The 24,559-nt window shown below is 35.1% G+C and overlaps 1 protein-coding gene across 3 annotated transcripts in view; it reads right to left on the reverse strand.

Moving 5' to 3' along the window:
• Window positions 1-224: 224 nt before the first annotated feature.
• Window positions 225-24,559, reverse strand: part of CDH8 (cadherin 8) — a 382,992-nt gene continuing 358,657 nt past the window's right edge. For 2 of the 3 annotated variants that reach the window (XM_012462528.2, XM_012462529.2), the window contains exons 11-12: window positions 9,458-9,709; window positions 5,973-8,067 (exon numbers count right to left, since the gene is read on the reverse strand). In XM_012462528.2, the coding sequence (XP_012317951.1) occupies window positions 7,574-8,067; window positions 9,458-9,709 (746 nt within the window). In that variant the 3' untranslated portion in view covers window positions 5,973-7,573. Of the gene's footprint in view, window positions 1,866-5,972; window positions 8,068-9,457; window positions 9,710-24,559 lie in introns of those variants that run through there. The other variant, XM_012462530.2, reaches the window with a different exon arrangement.

Below are 24,559 nucleotides of genomic sequence, written 5' to 3' on the forward strand. Positions count from 1 at the left end.
TTAAAAAAATTCCTCTCTTTCACCAAATGGTTCTGTGTCTCTGAAGAACCCAATACAGTCTCGAACACACCCCATGTAAGAATTTCTACAAGACTCTGATTTCTGTTACCCTTTCCTGTTGTCCGTCATTGAGAAGTTAGAATGTCAGTCTTTGATAAAGAAATCCACTTCTCATCTTCCTAATCTTTGGCCACATGAATTACATAGTCATTCAAGCCAAAACGTCTAGGAGTTATTTTTAGATTCCATCTTTATTTTGAGCATGTAATGCAACTACCATTACTACCAATTTTATATCCAAAGTATATGTGAATTCTGGGTCTTTCTTCTATCTGTATTACCACTTCATAAGGTCAAGACAATATGTTCCTTGCCTTATGATAAAAACCTTCTATCTGGGTTTCCCACTTTCATTCACATCTCGTACAATCTGATTTTCATGTAAAAGCCAGAGTGATTATTTTTAAAATATAAATCAGATCCTATCATCCCCCTGCATTTAGGTCTCTTCCATTGCCTTCTCATTCACATAAAGTAAATCTGAGCTCTTTATCTTGGCTGACAAGAACCTGGATAATATGGTCCCTTCCCAGGTTTCCACATCTGTTGTGTTTCTTTTAGCTTTATCCACTATAATCTAGACCTCATATTCATTCTTGTATATGCCACTGATTCACTCCAGGAGAGCAATTAACATAAACATTTCCAAATCCTTTACTATGGTTTTCCTTGATCACAAAAACTTCACATGGTAACTCAAATATCATTCTGTGCACTGTAAGTAAAACATTTAGTTTCTCATTCATCTATTTTGTTCTATCATGTCAAGTTTTTTTTTTTTTTTTTACTTATTTACATTTCTTCCACATGACCAGGTCTTTGAGGAAAAAAAAAAACGATCTCTTTTGTCCTATTCGGTGCTGTATTTCCAGCATCTAAATGAATGGGAACTCTTTGGTACATATTTCTTAAATAAATAAAGATACTGATTGTTTTGTAACTTGGAGAATTTCATACATTGAGAAACATGGTAATGAAACCCATTGAGAGATCCCCTCATATCACCATTTATTTTCAGGTGTCAGGACCTCAGCCTGGCCTTACTTTTTGATACTTCCTGTGTAAAATCTGCTTCCCTCCAAGAATCATTCTAACACAGCCTCAAACAAGATACCTAGCCTTGGTAGACTTACATAAATATTCGTTCTCTGTGCTTTCAAAACACTGTCTACTTAGTTCTTCCACAGGATAGCCAAATCAAATGTTTTATCACTTATTTGCTTCTATAATTTATCCAATTTAACTCCATGTCTTGAAAGGCAAGAGAAGTATGTTGGGCATATCCTTTTTCTGTTACTAGCATAGTACCTAGTATGTAGTTTATAGAAAAGAATTTTTGTATTGAAAGGTGTTTTTTAAAGTTTATTTGAAACGCCATTATTTATAGCTCTAACATTATGCCAGAAACATCCATCCACATACTCAACAATCAGACTTGACAAAGATGACACAGCTCTCAAACTTTAGAAGTTGAATTAAAGAAAAATTAGAAAACCATTAGACATATTTGTAGTCGAAGCAGAGCAACATTGGAAAAGGGGGTTGGCCCAGTGTCTCCTAAATTGTCATGTTCCATCTTAGGCAATAATTGTTAAAACATTTTTCTTATTTATGAGGAATCATAGGATGGTCTGGAGTTCTTTGCATGTACAGAAGAAATCCCAAGAAATTAACATTTGGCTTTAGTGACCTCTCATTTCCATTTCTGGTCCTGACCTCTGAGTTCATTGAAGCCATGGTTTTCCACAGTCTTTCTCTTCAGACAGCATCTTGTGATATTCCTCCTAGCAACCCTCTTCTGTAATCTGTGGATAATAATAGAAATATCTATTATCTATTAGTAGAGGTACTTGCAAGAAATAATACTTGCATTCAAGATGTGACTTAGTTGGTGGCAGGTAACTCAAGTTTGGGGAGTAGTACCCAAAAGCACCATTTTCTCCAGAAAATGCCTACTAACCTTGAGACCTAGATGAAACTTCCGTACATAAAGGAAGGAAAATACATACAAAAACACTTATAACATTATAACTCAGGACATGACCCCAACCAGCATTTAATTTCTGTTTCTCTCACATATTTTATGTGTAATTTAATCCTGAAAATTCCTTATAACGTTTCTGAACCTCATTTTTCCTATTCTTAAAACACTCCACAATTTAGCAAACCTAGAGTGTCCTATGAACACCTAATTTTTGGATCTTTCCAATGTTCAAAATGTGCCATTGGTGCTTTTTATAATTTTCCCTTTTAGCATTTGGAAAAGCTGTGATTTCTGTTGTACCAATTCTTGAGTTTCCATCTTTTTGGAAAATTTCACCGTGAAGCCTTCTTGAGTCTGCCCACACGGAGTCCCTTACATCCTCCTCAGTACTTCCATAGCACTATATATGACTTAGTTTCTATTTCTTATCATCAAAAGCCTCATATTATCATTACAGAGAGAATTGTTTAGTTGAAAGTTGAGGGGTTTAAGTGTCAGACCAACCAAACTTAAGCCCAGGCTCAAATACTATTTATCCATAGGCCAAAAAAAAAAAAAAAAAAAATTCAACTATTAGTTCTTATGAGATTGATTAGGCACATTTTGTAAATAAAGAAAATAAGTTTGAGAATGCTATGGTATTTAATCTTTCCATATCAACCATGTAGCTTAATTTCTGTACTGATCGATACTCAATAAATGTGGCAAGACAAAATTCTTGTTCCTCAAATAGTCCATCAACTCAGAAAATTTTTAAGTTTTATGCTCTTCATAACACTAGGTCTGTGCTTAAAACACTAGGACTAGAATATCTTCAATATCAACAGTATACCATGTAATCCATAAATTTGTGTTGATTAAAAATACAATGATAATAAATGTATTTTTAAATGATAGATCATGAAGATGTAGTCTTCTACAATTATCATAAGAAGCAATAATTACAAGGGCAAACAATACATTCAACACTGTTTGGCTAATAGTACAAATAAACTTTGTATAGCAAATTAAACAGTATTGAAATTTTAAAAAAAAATTGAAAAGTATTTCCTGCAAAATATATTCTACAATTATTTTTTTGACAAAAAATACAATGACATTTAAAAAGTCTAAGTACAGCCTCGCAATGTGACATATTTAATTCTAATCCCAGGTATTATGAGCCATTGTTCTGTTCACCAATAAAAACCTGCTTTTAAAACCCTTTACCCTCAATTCAATTTCTTTAAAATTCAAGGTAAGATTCATGAAAACAGAGAGTCACAATTGCAATTTTTTGGCAGTGCATGAGATTATGAGATGAAAAATTAAAACTATAAATTATCCCCAGTATCTTAATTGTGTATATGTGTGCATATTTACATACATGAATATATTTACAAATATATGTATAAGGATATATATAATATTCCTTTAAATGTTGATATTCATGCTTAAGTTGTGCATTTATAGAGCTTTTATAGTGATGCCTGCTGTTACCTTATCTTTTTGACTGACAATGATAGGATTTCAGTCATGCTCAGCCTTTCCGACAGTGCCAGTGATGGGATTTTTTGAAATCTTATTACTGGTTGCACTGCCCTGATCGCAGATGGAACTTTCAATCAAAAAGGCAATCAGAAGGTTATACATTCGTGAGATTCCCTGCAAAGCCAGTGATCGCATAATACAACTTGTTGGAAGGGCCCACTTGCCTTCAGTCCTTATGTGGCTATGAAGAGTAATTGGCTACTTAGCTCTCAGCACCCGCTTTTCCTTTTCCAAAATACAGCATAGCCCAGAACTCTGTTGAATCTCAGTGTGGAATCCGGCTGCTCCTAGGAGATTTCTAAGTCTCACACAGAGACTTGTCTTACTTTAAGCATCTGATTAAGTGAACTCTCCCAAAGACACATTTGTCTGTTTCTAAGCATTCTTGTTTCACTGGCGATACCAGTAAATCTCAGTTTTCTTTTCTCCTATATATACACATACACTTAACTACATATTTTTTTCATAACAGTTTCACTTTAAAGTTCACACCCTAGATGTCATAATTCTGTCTGGTAAGGTTAACACATGAATTTAATAGTAGCATATTTTAAGCATCCTATTATAAATGTTTAGAAACTTATAATAACTGTACTCATAAAAATATTGTAAGAAATGCCCCCCTTAATACTCTTTTATATTCATATATGGATGTTTAAGAGACATTTTGCTAATACGATTTGATTAAATCATAGACAGAGTAGAGGCTGAATTGATCTCACGTTGTGTCCAATCACCCAGGGATGCATCAGTTCCCCAGGTGGACACCTTGAATTGAGAAGTAGGCATAGGGAAATAACTTTGTCTCACTTGGTTCCAACTTATCCATTCTTCTACACTTAGCAGAGAGTACTCTTGTCTCTGCTATGTCAATGTTGATGGAACAGAACACAATGCACAGAGATTTAAAATGTCAATAAAGTTTATAAAATGTGTTATTTAACAAGTTGAGCATAGGATACTTAAATCCTAGAAAATGTTAGGAATCTTATTGATCACTTTTGGTTGGGGAAGTCCTGGCAAGTCTATTGCTAAAGTAAAACCTTAAGTCAAGTGTTTGTGTTTGTGTGTGTGTGTGTGTGTGTGTGTATGTGTGTGTGAGAGAGAGAGAGGTAGAGAGAGAGAGAAAGAGACTTAGAGAGAGAGTTCTTGAGATTTTTAGTTTGATTCAGGACACTCTAAAAGTATAGGTCAACCTTATTAGGATCAAGGTACTACTCACTTTATTTTATGTAACAAGACCTGAAGTAGGCTTTTAAACACAAAATGCAGACATTGAGGTGGCAAAGAAAGTCAGCAATTAGATTCATGCTGTCATTCTCTTTTCCTGCGCAAAGGGAACATTGAGACAATATTTGGGCAACTGTATGCCAGACATTATCTCCTGTTTACAGAAACCACTGTAGGAAGAATACTAATATCCGAGGATATAGATTTTATATTCCTAAAAAAATGCTGTAATTTTTCTGTTAGATATATCTGTGTGTCTGTCATCTTTGGGCACTTGACTTCAATGTACACTAGAAATGAGCCTGATGTACAAGAGATGCATAATACATAATAATAATCTCTCCTTGCTTTGCAATGTGTAAGATAGTTGGAATGTTACTATTGATTATTACTGCAACTACCACTAATAATTTACATTCAGCAAGTACTTGTTTCAAACACTGTGCCAAGTCCTAGTATATTTTAAAGTCATGTTGGATCATCCCTTTGACCTCAAGAAAAAGTGTTCACTAGCCATAGTAGTAAACATAAAAGATGACTTACTCTAAGCAACAAAAACTCAATAAAAAGTGATTAAGCCACTGGATAATTATGAATTCTTAGTCTAGTATTTAAACATACTGTTTCTGTCACAGTGGAGGTACTCTCTAGAAGTTGATGCCTTCAGTTTTTGAGTCAAAAACCATTCTCTTCTTAGCAGCCCCACACCAATGACTGAGATGACAGAGGACCACAGCCTGACTGCTTTAATGGATAAGTTTTCACTCTAGAACCTCCTGTCAGGCTGGCAGAGATTTTGCCAGGTCTGCACAGCAGTCTAAGACTCTCTTGCCAAATCCTGCTCCCAATCCCTTTATTGTTACAAGTTTTAGGTCTGCAAACTTGTCTGCAGACTTTCCCTGCCCAATGCATCTGCTTCCAGAAGGACCCAAATGATACAGCTGGACTAGCCTTTAGGTGTTCCATGTTCCTTTTATTTCCCTGCTGGTATCTTGCTGTGTGATCACTGGCAAGCCATTTTTCTTCTCTGTTCCTTTATAATAAAGACTCTTACAAACAAAAGTGACCCTTGGGATGATTTGGCTGAGTATTCTAGAATTTTAGTTAGAGTTGATGGTTCTGTTAATAGATCTTCAACTGACTGAAAAAAAATTAATGACAACAAAGATATTTATAAAAATATATTTCACAAAGTAGGAAACAATACAGGAGTTTCTCTGAATACAATACATGGAGTAAATAAACAATATTGCATTAAAGCAAAGTAGAAAATTAAAATGATCTGCATGTAATACTTGAGTTTTATCATACATTTTCTACTCCTAAATGGCAGGTTTGCATTACAAATTAAATATGCTCACATCTCCGAGTGCTGTCCCTTTTTGGAGTCTAAGACTTTCTGTGTATCACCATGAAGATCAGGGAGAGGAGTGCTAAAAACGTAAGCAGTGAAATTATGTACAAATCAGTTCCTGCTCTAAAACTGTGGGGGTAACTAGAAGCATGTTTATTGGGCAGGGCATTATGTAGGTATCTAAAAGTCTAGAGTTTAAATATTCACAGGAATCAATATACTTTAGGATGTTTGTGCTTGTAGTAAAAACACCAAATACTAGGATTATGAACAAAATAGAAAACAGTCCAAAAGTTTCTCTGGGAAAATGCTGTTCCTGCCATCATGACCAGTTACAATAACACTTTCTACTCTAAAGAGACTATTAGCTCTCCTTCTGATAATATTGCCTGCCATACTCATCTCATTAAAATGTACATGTATTAAACAGTCATTGTATATATATTTATATAAAACAATCTAAAGGATTATTAATGGATATAATTTAGTTTTTTTCCATATATTCCCTTAATCTATAGATTACCAACCTTAATAAATAAAAGCATTAATGGACATCAATAAAATATTTATTTCGAGGATTAAACAAATAAATTCACGCGCTAGCAATAAAACCATCTGTCTCTTATGTAGTCCACTGTGTGATACAGTTTATCTTTGTGTCCTTGTGGAAGAAGATGAAGCGGAGGGAACGAGGAATCCTGCTTCTAGCAAACAAGCATGTTTGAATGGGATTTCTCTCCTCCCACCACTGAATTGGTAAGCCCCACCCTGGAATGGATTACGAACATGTGAATATTTTAAGGCTCGACACAATATTTAAAGATGCTATTCAGTCTCTGGTGAGTGGGGCCAACAATTATGTACAATGTGTGGTCACCGTACCGTATAATCTAGGAGGCCTCTCAAAACTCCAAAAAGTTAATAATGTACAGCAGACCAAGTATTGCTTTATCATTTGTGGCGAATCCTTATTGGCGAAGGGGAAAAACCATTTGCATTCATAAAAATCCTTGCAGAAGACATTTATCAGCAGCAGATTCCTTGCGGGTCCGTATTTTTTTTTTCTAAGAAAGCACCTTTTAATTTTGATTTTTTCCTCTATTTAAACCATTTCTCTAAGGATTAGCCAGGATCCCAATCTTTGTCTGTGGTGATCAGGTAAATATCAAATATCCAAGGACTTCTAGAAACTCCACATACTTAATTCACACTCCACAAGATTTATAACCTCCTAACATATACTTTTTTATTTTATTATCTTTTTTTTTGGTTCAACATTAAAATGTGGTTGAGTTTATAGATGACTGGTGCTAAAATTGCCTCTAAAACAAATAGCCACATTGGTTGTATCTAAGGGGAGTGACCCTAGAATATTACAGAATGCTCAGTTCCAGTGATTTATTTATAATCCACTGTCAAGTTTCTTTGTCACTTTCACCAACAGAGTAGAGTTCGCCCAGTCTCTTAAAGCGGGGACCCCAGTCACTGAGGTAGTCAAAATTCTGGTCTGAGTCTGATGTGGTGGACTCCAAGGAGCTGAGGGAGCCAGCCACTGACCCTCGGCCTTCATAGCCATATATCTGAATGGAGTCATATGGCGGGGCCGTGGGATCATTATCTGCCTCATGCAGCCTTACATTTATAAATTCATCGACATCAACACCATTTGGAACTGGAGCAAGCCCTTGCCTTGGCATAAACTGCAAATCTGGTTTAATATCCTTACGGGGTAAAAATCCATTAATTCCATCTGGATTTTGTAAAGTTGCAATGTCAAAAGCCTCTGTGTCCTCCTCCCCTCCTCCTTCGTCATCGTAGCGAATGATGTTTTCTCGAACGTCTTCATCATCTTTGATAATTAATGGCTCATTCTTATGCCGCCGTAGAGTTACAAACAGCACCACGATGACTGTAGGAAAAATATTACACAACAGTCAGCCAAACAAACATGTAATACAAGCAACACACTATATATGTTAAGAGGTGGTATTTTTACAAAATCGTAAGAGCATACGGCTTTAGTAATATTTACTTGAGAATTAAGCTTAACATCTTTCTGAAGGATGAACATTAAATTTTGAGTAAATGCTGTTTCAGATTCTTCGTTTATTAAATGGTGGTAGAGCTAGGTTAAAATAATTGATATGCATGTATTCATGGTGAAAGTTGTATTTTACACTGTTATGATCATTAGAGTAAATGGCACAAAATAGAATATAGCACTGAAAGTGTGACTAGCTCGATGTATGTCTCAAGCAAGCCCTTTAACATCCTTTGGTTCCAAAGCACCTTTCTATTTAAAAAAGGAGAAAACTAGGACCTTGGGCTTTAACAGTTTTTCAAGGCACTCTCCAATTAAATTATGTCATTTTACCGAAAAATAAAAGTGAATGTCAAATTTGCATGGCAACTTGCCTTGTGGGAGGGTGGGAATGCCTCTAGCTGGGAAGGGAAACCTAAATGTGAAAATGGAAAAGGGAAGAATACTCAACTAGCTAGATCAGCCAAATCAAATGTGGGCTAATGGAGTAAAATATGCCAGCAAAGTGATGCTTCCATCCAAGGCACTGGGTGAGCAGGACAGATGGAACGAGAAAGAGTAACTGACACCGTCTTTATGGTGTTTTGTTATTCAAGGGTAGGGTAAGACACGACTGACTCTCTTTTCTATTTTCCTATTTTTTAATCTCATTTTTATAATTGGATTATTTAAATTAAAATGTTATAGAAACTTAATTTGCAATCTTCGTTTTAATTTGATGTTTACATCAAGGAAAATATCAATTTGATGTTTATATCAAGGAAAATATCAGAGAAACGCAACGGTATTTTGAAGAAAACTTACCTTTTGTTTGTTTATTTGTTTTCTTTGTATATCACCAAATTTGGGATCTGATGGACTCAGCAACCCAATCTATAATAAAACACTATTGTGGGCATAGTAGAGCCTGCTGTTGCAGTGAACTGGTATGCTTCACACGGGGAGTTCTTCTTATATAACAGATGGTGTGTAATGACATACAGGCCCTTCCCCCACTGCCACCACCATTATGCCTTGTTCACCATTTACCGGTGATGGAATTGGAAAAGGCACTGAAAGTCCTCTTCAATTGGACATTTACTATCACAACCCTTTTTCTCTTCACTTCTTAGTGATCTCAAAATGTAGAGAAGGAAAGGAAGTTCCTCTTCCCCAAGAGAATGCTGTTGCCTGGCTAGATTGGAGATTTCTGTCCTTATTTACAGTCATTTATCAACCAGAAAAAGGGTGACCATTAGGCTATGAAGGAAATACGTACCTAACAGCAAAATGATGCATGCTAATATGGCAATTAAGGCGCCCATACTGAGTCCAATTGGAAGGACATAAGCTTCAACATTACAAGACTGGACAACGCCATCATTGCTACAGCCACAGACCCGGATTGTCAGGGTGCTGGTGCTGCTCAGGGGAGGATTTCCACTATCACTGATTATGATTGGTAAAAGGTAGACTTCTTGCTTCTGGCGGTTGAATCCATTATGCTTTGCCAAAATACTGAGGGAATTATCTGGAAAAAGTAAAAATTACAATAATTTGCATTGTTTCAAAATGACTGCCCAAATAACACTTGTTTTTCTAGTTCTTGAACCCTTTGCAAACCTCAAGACAATCCCAACTTCAATGGCCCACTCAAGCTTTCTCCCTAACCCCACTTTCTCCACTTTTTCAATCAGTATGGACCAGGACAACCATAACAGGTTGAATGAATGGATCCCCTGATGGACCAAAGGAGTTTTACCATCATCACCTTAAAAATGCAAAATATTTCTTTTACAAAAATAACCTTTAAGTGTACCTTCAGAAGACATATATTATCTCAGGTCTCCATATAACCATATCTAAGCTTAATTTTCTTTATTTAGCCTGATAATGGGTTAAGCAAATTTGACTGGATGGCATGTTATCATGTTTGAAATACATGTTTGAGAAGCTCTGTATTAAAAGATGGAGTGTATGACAATACAGTTTTGCAAGGATGCACTTTGTTGATTTCCACAGGTACCTAAAAAGAGAGTTATTCATGGTCTAGAGCAGTCACATTAATATACAGCAAAAGCCCTATTTACTATCCTGAGGAGATACACTGCATATGTTAAAATTCTGTAGAGAAGACCTGTAGTGGTTACATAATAAGAACAAAATGAGAAGTCACAAAAGCATGTGCTCCATTTTGCATGTGTCAGTTAATCATATGGAGATATGTACTCATTGTCTGGAGCAACAGTTAAGCAATACTTAAGAACATACTTTGGTTCAAAGTAAAACTGGTCAATGAGAAGTGATTGATCCCATGTTAGCTCCACAGTTCTCAAACTTTCACCCTCAAGTTGAAATTTTTTGTTGTCATTCATCCTCATCTCATGAAGTGCAGTCACATTGTATATATTAATTGTTAATCTACTTTCTCATATTGATTACTGAAAGACATACATTACTCAAAACAGAAATGCTGATTAACACTTATTGATTTTACAGCCAAAAGCAAATAAACACATTTTGGTTACTGTGCACAGTGTTATTTAGGCAAGATAATTATTTAGGTTAATTTTTTTCAAATATTGGCAAATTATAGATCCCAGAACACTGGGCTACCTAATCAATCATTGCATATTAAAGTAATGAATCGAAACCATTGCCATTCAATTTCTGATCATCAGTGTCCTACTGGTTTCCAAAATACTCAACTAAGTCAGATATTCCATTCAAATGACTTCAGATAAGTTTAATAAAACTTCTGTACCATGTAGCACTATACTAGGATTTCCAAAAACTGACAGTCATTCCCTAAAATAGATGTATAGATATATTTAATTTTGCTTTGTTTAAGTTATAAACAGGACTTACAACGCTTTTCTAATAAGCAGTCAAGTAGAAAAAGGACTCTGAATTAACAATTGTTTTCTGAATTCCTTCTGGTTGTATATCATTATATAGTAATTTGAATATACTTAGAAGAAGAGATTTCTAATGGGGTTAAGCAGTCATATACGAAATGATCCAGTAATCTTTATTGTCATAACTAGATGGAGCTAAAAGCAAGGAACAATATCTCAAAACAGATATAGAATATATAGTTGTGTTGTATTTTCAGAAAGGATGTGACAAGTTTGAGTACAGTTAATTAGCACAAGGAACATTTCTGGATGGTTTTATGTATGATAGTTCAAAATAGAAAATAGGATTTGTTCTTCAAGATACAATTAATAAAAGTGAAATGAGGCGATTGTCTTTTTGTGGTTGACATTATTTATATGAGAAATAATCTTTGCATATTCTCCTTTTATAACAGTCTGTTATAATAATTTAGAAACTGAAGCAGAAATACTGCTTGCTGCAGAACAAAGCTATCTCCTTTATTACTGAGAAAATATTGGTGGGTCTAACATTAAATTCATACTTATATATTTTTTATCAATCCTGGAATTTGCCTATCTTGTTCTCCTTTCTACACTCAGAAAATTGTTGACTGAGGAAAGGAAGTCTTGGAGTCATTCTTGTTAAATTTTACCTGTCAGTTCCAGGCAGCATCAATTCCTTGTTTACCTACTCATCTTTTTTTTTTTTTTCTTTCTATTTTTGTATTGGTATTTGTATTTGTTTTCAATTTACTTCAGTTATTTCATTAGGCTAAATGAAATTGTCATTATTGTACACATCAAAAAAACTATAGAATTTTAGTAGTTTCATGTAGCTCAAATTATTGTCTTTGGAATAAATTTTTAAATCTTAAATGTTGCAAATATATCTTCTACAAAGTTAAGGTTTCTTCTTTAACACACATGATGCATTTCCATTTCATTTAAAATTTTGAATGTAATATAGTTAATTTTATCAATCTCTTATAATTTGTGTTTTCAAGCCTTATTTTAAACATTCTTAATTATATAAAATTATTTTACGTTATATTAATTTGATTGTTTTCTATACTAAAAATTGAGTTTCTCAATGTTAATTATGGAGTAACTTATTACTTAACCTACTGGTCGTCAGAGCTCAGTTTCTCACAAATGAATTTTTTTTTTTTTTTTTTTTTTTTTGAGACGGAGTTTCACTCTTGTTACCCAGGCTGGAGTGCAATGGTGCGATCTCGGCTCACCGCAACCTCCGCCTCCTGGGTTCAGGCAATTCTCCTGCCTCAGCCTCCTTGAGTAGCTGGGATTACAGGCACGCGCCACCATGCCCAGCTAATTTTTTGTGTTTTTAGTAGAGACGGGGTTTCACCATGTTGACCAGGATGGTCTCGATCTCTTGACCTCGTGATTCACCCGCCTAGGCCTCCCAAAGTGCTGGGATTACAGGCGTGAGCCACCACGCCCGGCCAACAAATGAAATTTTTATACATCTCATTCTTTTAAGAGAACTCTTTTCTGTTTCAATAATCTAGTTCTCTAACCGCGCATGAATACCCTGTTTCTTATGTATGAAAACTTTATCATAAATCTTGATATTGGTTACAGTATTTTCTTATACCATGTTCTACTTTAAGAATATCTTAGCTATTATTGTTTATTTGCTATTCTTCAAAAAATATAGAATCAGATCAAGTTCTATAAAAATTCCTATAAAATTTAGTAGAATTTATATTGAAATATTAGCCAATTTTGAGATAATTACGTCTTTATTATCAGTCTTCTATATTAAGATAGCGATTTCTTTACGTTCTTTAACATATGTCAATAAAATGTATTTTAGCTGCAAAAATGTCCACAACTTTTTGTTAGATTCATTTTTGCTGTTGTACATACTTTATAGCAACAATAAACCTGTTTAAAATTAGTTACCTTTTAAAATATTTATTTTCAAGTCACTGCTGCTGGCATACGAAATTTAATTGTCTTATACATTGATTTTAGCTTAAACAATCTTCTAATACTTTCTTTTTACTTATAAAAACATATCTTAGCAGAGAATTTCATTTCCGCCTGATAGCATAAGGAGCTCTACAGATGTGCTTTCTGGTGAATCTGGTGAAAATTATAAATGAAAAAACATTTAAACATTCTGGAAATGGATCTGGAGGCAAGCAGCAAATAAAGAAACATTTATTCAAGAAAATCGACTTGAAAATGTGGCACATATACACCATGGAATATTATGCAGCCATCAAAAACGATGAGTTCGTATCCTTTGTAGGGACATGGATGAACCTGGAAACCATCATTCTCAGCAAACTGATGCAAGAGCAGAAAATCAAACACTGCATGTTGTCACTCATAGGCAGGTGTTGAACAATGAGAACACATGGACACAGGGAGGGGAGCCCTACACACTGGGGTCTGTTGGGGGGAAATAGGGGAGGGATAGCCGGGGATGGGGAGTTGGGGAGAGATAGCATGGGGAGAAATACCAGATATAGGTGAAGGGGAGGAAGGCAGCAAATCACACGTATGCACCTATGCAACAATCTTGCATGTTCTTCACATGTACCCCACAACCTAAAATGCAATTAAAAAAAAAAAAGAAAAAGAAAATTGACTAGAGCTTGGTAAGAATGGTAAGACTCTGGTGCATGAATAAGAACCAATTCCCATTCTTCTTTCTCTTAGCTCAGTGAGGTAGAAACTCCACTTCAAACTGGTTTAGCCAAGAACCTACAGGGGTCCCTCTCCCTGAAGCGAGCAGCTGGAGGACTGTTTTCTAGGGAAAAAGTGAGATGTCAGACATTCTCATTCTGCTCCTACTTACTTATCAAGCTAAGTTCTAAGTAAATGTGGTCAAGAGTCAGGGACTCTTTTCTTCCTCCTGGTCCCCATTCATTTGGGAGATAGGCTCTACCTGGGCACTGTGCCACTGAGAATATGGAGCCTCAATCGCTCTTTCCATAGCCCACTCTACGTTCGGAGAGGCAAGCCAAAAAGTCTTGAGGCTATTTTTACCCCCAGCATCATATGCCCTGTCCTAAAGTATAAATGTCCCTCAGAGAAGCATGCTATAATCTTCACACTAGTTCCAGAGGCAATAGCTCAGGATTTTGCCCAGGGGGTGGAAAGCAGGGAGTCTTGGAAAGAGAGAGCCTCTGGAGCCCACCTAGGTCGGAACAAATCTGGAACTCTGACCTAGGAAACTACTCTTTCAAAGAAGATCAAATTTGAATGGATTGGTCTGTAGAGCAATTTAGGTTCCAAGGCAGTCTTACAAACAATATGGAAATGCTGTTGGTAATTAGTGGAGTTCAACAGCTAGACCTGGACGGGGGAAAAGGCAACGAAAGAGAGTCCTGCCCAAACAGCTGTAATTCTAAGGCAACTATGGACATATCCATGACTGAGATTCCCTGAAGTGAAACATCATAGGTTTAATACCACAGAGGGGGAAATAGAGTTCACTAAAACAACCCAGCCAGTCATTAAACCAATAAACAAGCGAATAAAATAGCCTTCAGAAGATAGTACCCAGTTTTGCTATAATATATTATCTAAAATGCCTAGTTTCCAACAGAAGATTATGAAACATGCAAAGAAAGAAGAAAATATGACCCATAGCGGGAAAACACCTGGCAAAAAGAAAAAGCCTGTTAGTGGGACAATAAAAAATTAACTAGAGTGACTGAACTGTAGACTTGAATTGGCAAAAGAAATGATCAGTGAACAACAAGATGCAATAGTAAGGAATATGAAAACTAAAGAATAGAGAGAAAAAAGAATAAAGAAATATCAGCAGAGCCTCAAATAAAAGTATAAAACCATTAAGTGCACCAACAAGTGTGCAGTGAGTGTACTAGGAGAGAAGAAGAAATAGAAAAAATATAATTAAAAACCTGAATTTTTAAAATAGTCTATACATGCAGAAAGCTCAATGGACTCCAAGAACATAAACACAAAGATATTCAGAAATAGACACATCATAGTGAAAACACTGAAAGCCAAAACCAAGCAGAACATGTTGAAAACAAGAGAAAATTGATTCATCACTTGCAAGAGAACCCTAATAAAAGTAACAGCTAAAAATTTCACGGAAACGATGAAGACCAGACGGACGTGGGATAACATGTTCAAAGTGCTCAAGGAAAAAAATTGTCAACCAACAATCATATTCAGCAAAGCTATCTTTTAAAATAAATATGTATATGAAATAGAAACATTCTCAGATGTACAAAAAACTGAAAGAATTTGTCACCAGCAGGTGTGCTTACTAAGAAATATTAAAGGAAGTTTTCTTCAAACTGAAAGCAAATGACCCCAGATGGTGATTCAAATCCACATTAAAAATAAAAAGTATTTTCAGTGACGATAATTATCTACTTATAAAAGATAGTATAAATGCATAGTTTTTCTTCTTTTTGTCTTAACTGCTGTACAATGCAATTGTATAAAACAATATGTGCATTATAATTTTCAGCATAAAATATTTATTTTTTGAGCATAAAATATCTAGAAATTAAAAAGTAATAGTGGCATAGTCTAATATCTCACTTTCAATAATAAATAAAACAACTAGGAGAAATCAAGGTAGATGGTAGAAGACTTGAACAACAGTACAAACTATACCTAACACTACAGAATACTCAACAAGTGTATAATAAATATTCTTAAGTGAACTTGGAACATTCTGCACTGTAGACTATATGCTGGATCATAAAACAAACTTCAATAAATGGTAGAATGATAGAACTAATCCAACGTAGGTTGTCTGACCACAATGGAATGAAGTTAGAAATCGATATTAGGAAGAAATTTGTGAAACTCACAAATGTGTAGAAATTAAATAATGCTCTCCTAAATAGCCAACAGATCAAAGAAGAAAGCAAAATGAAGATCTGATAAACTATTATGAAACAAAGGTAAATAAAGAGACTATGAATCAAATGTGGGTTGCAACTAAAGCAGTGCTTGGAGGGAAATCTATAGCTTTTAATGTCTGTATTTAAAAAGCAGAAAGATCTTAAATCAATAACCTAATTTTTCACCAACAGCCATATAAAAGGAAGAGCAAAATAAACCTAAGGCAATTATAAGAAATGAAATTATAAGGATTTAAAGAGCAAATTAATAAAATAGAGAATGGAAAAAATATATCATATTGGGGGTATTCTGTATAGATATACATTCTCCACAAATAAAGGATTTTATTCATCCCTTTTCAAACATTATTGTTTTCATTTTATTAAAAAAATCTTAGTACACTAATAAGAACTTCTAATATAATTTTGAGTACAAGAAGTTATAGTAGGCACTACCTTGTTCTGATTTTTTTAAAAAAAGAAAAAGACTTTTGACTTTTGATAATCGGTAAGATGATCAGTGGTGGTTATTAAAAGGTTTTTTATTGTCTGTTTATTTGTATGCACTCTTTTGTTTTTTACTTTAGTTTCTCATTTATTTTGTTTTATTTGCTGTCCAATGTGTAAAAGGAAAGAAATGTAATGTGGGTGATAGTATCTTGGCTGTTCACTACCTTTAAATTTGGCTTTAATTTTACTACTACATTATTCAACAACCTTCTTTTCAGTCTTTCATGTTTTCAATGTGTATCATCTTCTTGTCTCTGAATCTTAGCCTGTTCTCTCCCCTTACGGCTTCCCCTCCCACTTCCTGCTCTTATTGCATTTATTTGTCTTTTTGAGCACAGTAAACAGAAGAGCATGTCCTAATAATGAGATATTAAAGAAAAGAGAGAAACTTTTCTAGAAGTAAAAAAAATGTGAAAAAAGAGGAAATGATCACTGAATCCAGTTCCATACCACATTATTTTTTTAAAAAAAAGAAATTGCCATGATTCTCAGCAAACTGACACAAGAACAGAGAACCAAACACTGCATGTTCTCATTCGTAAGTGGGTGTTGAACAATGAGAACACATGGACACAGGAAGGGGAACATCACACACTGGGGCCTGTTGAGGGGTGGGGGCTGAGGGATAGCAGGGGATCGGGGGATTGGGGAGTGATAACATTAGGAGAAATGCCTAATGTAGATAATGGGGGGATGGATGCAGCAAACCACCATGGCATTGTGTATACCTATGCAACAATCCTGCATGATCTGCACATGTACCCCAGAACTTAAAGTATAATAATAAAAAAAGACATTTCTTGAAGTTGAGGGCAAAACAACAGTTTCCAAAAGATGGAAGGATATGTTGACAAGATCAATTGAAGAAATGGGTGGATCAGAATCAAATGGAATTCCCTAGGATGGACTAATATCCAACTTGATGACTGATGTCCCATCTACTACAGTTGTGTTACACTGAGATAGAAACATATCATCATGTTATTATCTGGCTCTCTGATATTCTCAATAGGTGTATTCAAATACAGTCAGATTTCTGTATCCATGGCTTCCACATCTGTGGATTGAACCAATAGTGGATATAAAATACTTAAAAATAACAATATAATAATAAAAATAATGTAAGTTAAAAATACAATAAAATATATTGATACATAGTAAAATATAATAAAAGATATCTACATATAATATCTACACTGCATTGGGTATTATGAGTAATCTAGAGATTATTTAAGGCATACAGGAGGATGTGCATAGAGTATGTATAAATATGATGTCATTTTACATCAGAGACTTTGTGCACCCATGGATTTTGGTATCCACAGGAACCAGTCCCCAGTGTATACCAATAAGCAGCTGTATTTATAGTCGCCATCATTTCTCCCAGTAAGGGATTTTCCTATTTCCTCATTCTTTTGTAATGCTTTACAGATGAATATTATACCAGGAAAAAAGAAAAACTCCACTTTCAGAAGCTTGCTTTATTCTCCATATCCAGTTGTTTATGACTGCCTGTTGTATGAAAGATCTTCATGGGGACTTAAAAAGGACTAAGAGCATGCCCCCAGTGGCAATATTCCTAAAGTGGCAGTAGAACTGAGTTTTTTTTTTTTTTTTCCTCGGCAGGCAGAGAAATACAAGGTGTGTGCCAAAAAAATAGTAAAGAAGAGACCAAATGAACAAGAACTCTTTTCAAGTACATAGGTCTGCTTAGTTTCAGGCAGCAGAGTACGATTATGTAAATATGCATGAACTTTCAGATTCTGACAACAGATTGATTATGAACAAAAATATTTACTTCTATTCTTAGTTTTTGTAATTTTGTTTTTCAAGGAATTTGTTAGATTTTTGCTGAATATTATGAGACAATGCAAAAAGGCAGTCATCTTACAATTAAACCTTTATAATGTTTATGCATTATTCTTGTAAAATTTTAGAAAAATAGATACTATTAAATAAAATGTGTATGTTTTATTTTATTGATATATAAGCCCCTTAAGGCAGACTTGCCTTAGTCACAGTTCAACTCTCAGTCTGTAGCAGAGGACTTGGCATAGAGCACGAATTCTCACAACATTGGTACCATCGTTTAACCCACCTCCATTTGGAATGGTTTTAGTTTTAAGGAACGGAACACCTAACTGATTAATTAAAACTGATAAATATTTTTAAAAGTTAGAAAATGAGGCAGCAATGAATATCTATATACCTGTCTATATACCTAATCACCTATCTATCCATCTATCTAATATTATAAGAATTCCTGTTACCAAACAAAAACAAAATTGAGTAAACACATTATTCTGGAAAAATTACATCAAATAGAAATAGAATGCAATATAGACTCTCAATAATAAACATATATAACTCTCTACATATATGTGTGTGTGTATATGTGTGTATTGAGGGGGATGGAAACGGAGAAGAGAAAGTACATTTAGAATTTCTGCACTTGATTACACATTAGAGAGTTGGGTTTCTTCCCCCAAGGCCTGCCTGGTTTAGCCCCTGACTAGTTCTCCAGCTTCATGTGCTGCCGCTGTCTTTTCTCTGTGTGTTCTAGACACCCTGGCCTTTTCTGAATCAAACATCTTCCTCCTCAGGGCTTTCATATTTGCTCTTTGTTCTGCCTGATAATCTCTCTACCTCTCTTTAGCCATTATTTGAATTGTGAAGATATATGCATTCTTTATATCAATGTGCAAATGTCATTTCTTTCCGGATAATTTCCTTCACAAATTGTCCCCAATATCTCCAGATAGATGAGTTACATGATCTTACAAAAATCTTTATATTTTTATCAAAGCAATATTACAAAGCAATGATAGAGAACTAGAGATAAGATAGACATTAGAGATACATAAATAAACTCAGAAACTTCCAAGTAACAAATAATCAATAGCAGATGCATAAAGAGTTTTCAGCAAATATTTGTGGAATAAATAAATGACTAAGTAATCATAAGCCATATTTTGTGGGCTTAAATTTATTTCCCTTCATGTTATTTGTCATAGGGGGTTATATGTGGTTGAAAATAAATCAGAGAGAAGGAGAGTTCAATTTCAGGCTATTGGAAAGCATATATATCCTGTGGTTGTATATGGAAATTTAAGAGAAATACTGATGGTTTCCAAGCCTTTCTCTGGGCATGCCCCATATCATGAAACATGAGCAATAAACTGAGGACACTTAGGTTCAGATAGAAAGGGCTTAGAGAGGAAAAAAAATCAAACTTTTATTAAGATATTGAAAACACCGTCGTGTTAAATGGGTGCATAACAGAATTCTATTTTACTGAGGTGAAATTGGATATATTGCTCCTATATTCAGACAGGGCACACAGATTGAACAATTATCTCCTATAGTTCACCTAGGAAAATTTTCTTCTTTGATTATTGATATTTAGACCTTGAAACATTTGGAGTTGGAAATCAAAGGATATTCTGTCATACAACATTAATATCCTTATAATATATTTTTCCTATAGTAAACAAGGCAGTATTTGTTTATGGACTATATACATAAATAATTCCTATGTTGAAGCTATAGTCCTCAGTGTGCCTGCATTTGGAGATGGGGCCTCTACAGAAGTAATTAAGGTTAAATAAGTTCATAATGGTGGGGCTCTAATCCAAGAGGAAGAGTGTTCTTACAAGAAGAGACACTAAAGAGCTTGTGATATCTGTTTCTCTCCATGGACACACAAAGAAGAGCTCATGTGGGCACCCACAGAGATGTCAGCCACTTACAAGCAAAGAGGAGAGCCTCAGAATGAAAACTACCTTGCATACCCCACATATATAGTCCATGAAAAATTAAAACGTCTATTTAAAGAAGATGTGACACATATACTCCATGGAATACTATGCAGCCATAAAAAAGAATGAGTTCATGTCCTTTTCAGGGACGTGGATGAATCTGGAAGCCATCAATCTCAGCAAACTAACACAGGAACAAGAAACCAAACACCGCATGTTCTTAATCATAAGTGGATACTGGGCAATGAGAAAACATGGATACAGGCAAGGGAACATCACACACTGGGGCCTGTTGGGGGGCCTGGCTTTAGAGGGCAAGGGGAAGGAGAGCATTAAGACAAATACCTAATGCATCCAGGGCTTAAAACCTAGATGACAAGTTGATAGGTGCAGCAAACCACCATGGCACATGTATACCTATGTAATAAACCTGCATGTTCTGTATATGTATCCCAGAATTTAAAGGAAAAGGCGGGGGAGAGAGAGAGAGAGAGAGAGAGAGAGAGAGAGAGAGAGAGAGAGAGAGAGAGAGAGAGAGAGAGAGACTGTGCCTATCTGGATAATTCCTCAATTTTATTTGTGTAATTTAATCCACAATCTTAAGTTCCCTCCCTCCATCTCTTCCTCCCTTCCTCCCTTCCTTCCCTTCCTTCCCTTCCTTTCCTCTTTCCTTTCTTTTATTCCTTTCAACTACAGTAATCTTCCTTTATCACAGTTTCATTTTCCATGGTTATATATATACACATACACACACACAGAGACTCACTCTGTCACCCAGGCTGGAATGCAGTGGAACGATCTTGGTTCACTGCAACCTCTGTCTCCCAGTATCAAGCAATTCTCCTGCCTCAGCCTTCCAAGTAGCTGGGACTACAGGCACACGCAACCATGTCTAGCTAATTTTTGTATTTTTAGTAGAGATGGGGTTTCACCATATTGGTCAGGCTGATCTCTAGCTCCTAGTGATGTGATGCGCCAGCTTTGCCTCCCAAAGTGGTGGGATTACAGGCGTCAGCCACAGTGCCTGGCCACAGTTGATAAATTTTAAATTATGCACTGTTCTCAGTAGCATGATGAAATCTTGCTCTGTCCCTCTCAGTCCCACCCAGAGCGTTCATAAGTCATCCCCTTTTCAGCATATCCACACTGCATATACTCCCTGCCCTTTAGTAACTTAGCAATCATTTTAGTTCAGATTGAAAAAACATAACACACACTGTATATATGGGGTTTGGTATTATCTGTGCTTTCAAGCATCCAATCTGGGTTTGGAACATATATCCTGCAGATAAAAAAGACAAATACTCTATTCTCTCTCTATTTTTAATAAAACAAGATTGGTCATTACTATTACTATTGGCATTTAAACATCTCAAGTTCCTTCCACATTGCCTAATTTTTAGATAAAATAAAGCAGGCAAATCCAATTCTCCATTTATTTTAGTGTACTTCATCTGATGCCCTGATACAGAAATGTTACTTTGGCCTAGATCTTATTTATTTAAGATTATTGAGCTATGACTTTTGGTTGTCCTTTTAGATGCAAACAAGAAAAAGGAAGCAGAGTTAATGAATGCACTTGCCAGGGAAATATTTATGGCAAAATAAATAGATGAAGAGAAGATCAACGGATATTGTGCCTTGTTGAGAGATGTCTCCTGACATTTGACTTGCCAATTTAATTCAAGTTTTCTTGGTTAAATCAAATAAAATAAAAATGGCAAGAAAGTCAAAACAAATAAAAAAAATGCCACTGTGTTTAGTAGGTATGGACAAGAGATTTAATTAAATTCTTATCATTGTGTTGTGTCTGTTGTTAATTTATAAAAACCCAGCAAAGCAATAAAAATACCAAATCCAGAAATTTTCAGCATATTAGAAGGATATATGCACAGCAGTATCCAATGTTTAGGAATATGAACAAATATTATAGCATCCACACTTCATTTATATCTTTCTACTCTAAATACTGAGTCTTGTTGGAAAGAGTCACACTGTAATGAATTAATAAAAACTAAGTCTTCGTGAAGCCAGTTTCCTTCAGTACCATTATAACTTCCTACATAATTAATTGAAAGTGTACCAACACACTAAATCTGCCACAAGCAATTGGATATTCTCAGCTATCCAATTAGATCATTGGCTTATTTGTGACTGCTTTCCATTTCTCATTAGATTTTCTATCATGCCACCTGATGTCAATAAGCTCAATTTTTTGGAGTGTTGACTCATTACCAAATATTCTAATATTTAATAATACGGTATATCTAGCCATAAAATGTTACAAGAGCAAGGTCTATTTTGGCTTTGGGAAAAAAAATCAACCCCATTGTGGATTATTTTGGAAGTTCCTAGACCAACACCAAACTAAATGTTTAGTCAACAATTTAAAATTGTACATAGAATGAATTAGAACATTTTTAACACAGAAAATCACTCTGCAGGCTATTTCTGCACTATAACCATCTAGCCGTAGAGTTCTATAAATATCTGCATGGTTGTCATTTTGGAGTGAAAATGAACAGAGAGTAGGCTGTGCTATTCACTTTACAAAACTCAGGAGTCATCAAGTGACCTACGATACTTAAGCAGCTTGTAACCTTTCTTTAAGAAGCTAAATTTACATTTTGAAAATTTCGAGTGTTTATATAAAGGATGATTTTAGATCACATGAAGATAGCGTTTAGTGGAACTATGTCCGTGAAAGGTAATGCTTACTATCTCCATCCTCTTGCTTTTTAAGGCTGTTTATGTTTGTATTATGGTAGGTGGTAGAATATTAGTGTAATTGTTTGAATAATATTTCCAAATTCTAATCCTTGGAATCTGTGAATGTTTCCTTACTTGGAAAACAGTCTTTACATGTAATTAAGTTAAAAATTTTAAAATGAGAAGTTCATCTGAAATTACCCAGTTTACCCTAAATCCAATAATGTATGCCCTCCTGAGAGTGAGGCAGAGGGTAATTTGACACGGTGATGAGGAAGAGGCAATGTGTCTGCTGGGGCAGAGACTGGCACGATGTGTCCACAGCCAAGAAATGACTACAGCCAACAGAAGCCAAGAGAGGCAAATAATGCATTCTCCTCTAGAGTTTTCGAAGAGAGCATCACCCTGCCCACACCTTGATTTCAGATTCCCAGCCTCCTCTGACAGAATAAGTGTCTGTAGTTTTATGTTTTCAATTTGGGATTATTTTTTAAGGCATCCCTAGAAAATAAATGCAGTGAGAAAATCTGATTCCATGTATTTCAGAACAAGGCTTTCTTATTCCCATTTTACTTATGAGGAACAGAGTATTTGAAACAAAATGAGTTGCTCAAGGTTTCTCAGCTGGAGGCTAAAAATTAAAACCTAGTCCAGTGTATTTTCTGCACTCTGCATTTGTCACCTTAACAAAATTACCTCAAAAAACAAGAGAACATAGACTCTGAGACATTTTTATGAAAGTTCAAGGATAAGAGAAAAAAGCATATGGAGGGAAGTTTTTCCACGTTATGACACCTTTATCAGAGACAACAAAAAGCAAAGTGGTCAAGGTCACTGCTGTACAAGAGTATAGTATTTGATTAAAAAGATATCCAATACTACACTCCATAGATCTAAATTCCATACATTGAGCCTCAACATAACACAGCATAGCATAACATAGCATAGCTTGGCAAAGCATAGCATAACCATGAATTAATTATGAAAAAGTTATCATTTTTGGTATGAGAGAGGAATGCAAGTATCAGAGAATCCAAGTTTCATGCCGGATTCAATCACAGTGCTGAAGGTCTGGTGTATTTGATGGTTTTTCCCCTGCTCTTAATTAGCATGTTTGCTCTTACTCAAAATGCTCCATGCACCTTTTGCAGATCCCTTAATGCTCAGGGGAAAGGCAGGTTTATTCTACTCCAGGCACTGGAGAATGAGGGATGAAGACTAATATTACTTTCATTTTATCTGAGGAATACCTGCATTAACTAACCCACTCAAGTGAAAACTGTTCCAAGAAACTATTTCTATTGTGTTTGAATGAAAATTTTAAAGCTTTTATAAATATCAACAGATCTGGAAAGAACATTTTATCTATTTGGATTTATGAAGAAAGGTAAAAAATGCATTTTGTCAGCACATAAACCACTTAGGAAAAAACAAAACAAACACACACAAAGGCCTTTAGTGGAATCTCTTTTGAAAATTTCAGAAAACAATCTAATGGCCAGTAAATATCCAAACATTTAGAAAGCTTACATTATCAGAAGAGCAACTTTTCTACCATATCTCTATCAATTGAATAGATGCCGCTGAATATTTAAGAAACTGGAAAAAACAGATTAATTCTGTCCTCGAGCTTATAAATGTGTGCTCATTAACACATTTG

This window comes from Aotus nancymaae, unplaced genomic scaffold (assembly GCF_030222135.1).
Source record: "Aotus nancymaae isolate 86718 unplaced genomic scaffold, 86718_ANA_hifiasm-v0.15.2.pri h1tg000030l, whole genome shotgun sequence".
NCBI classification, from domain to species: domain Eukaryota; kingdom Metazoa; phylum Chordata; class Mammalia; order Primates; family Aotidae; genus Aotus; species Aotus nancymaae.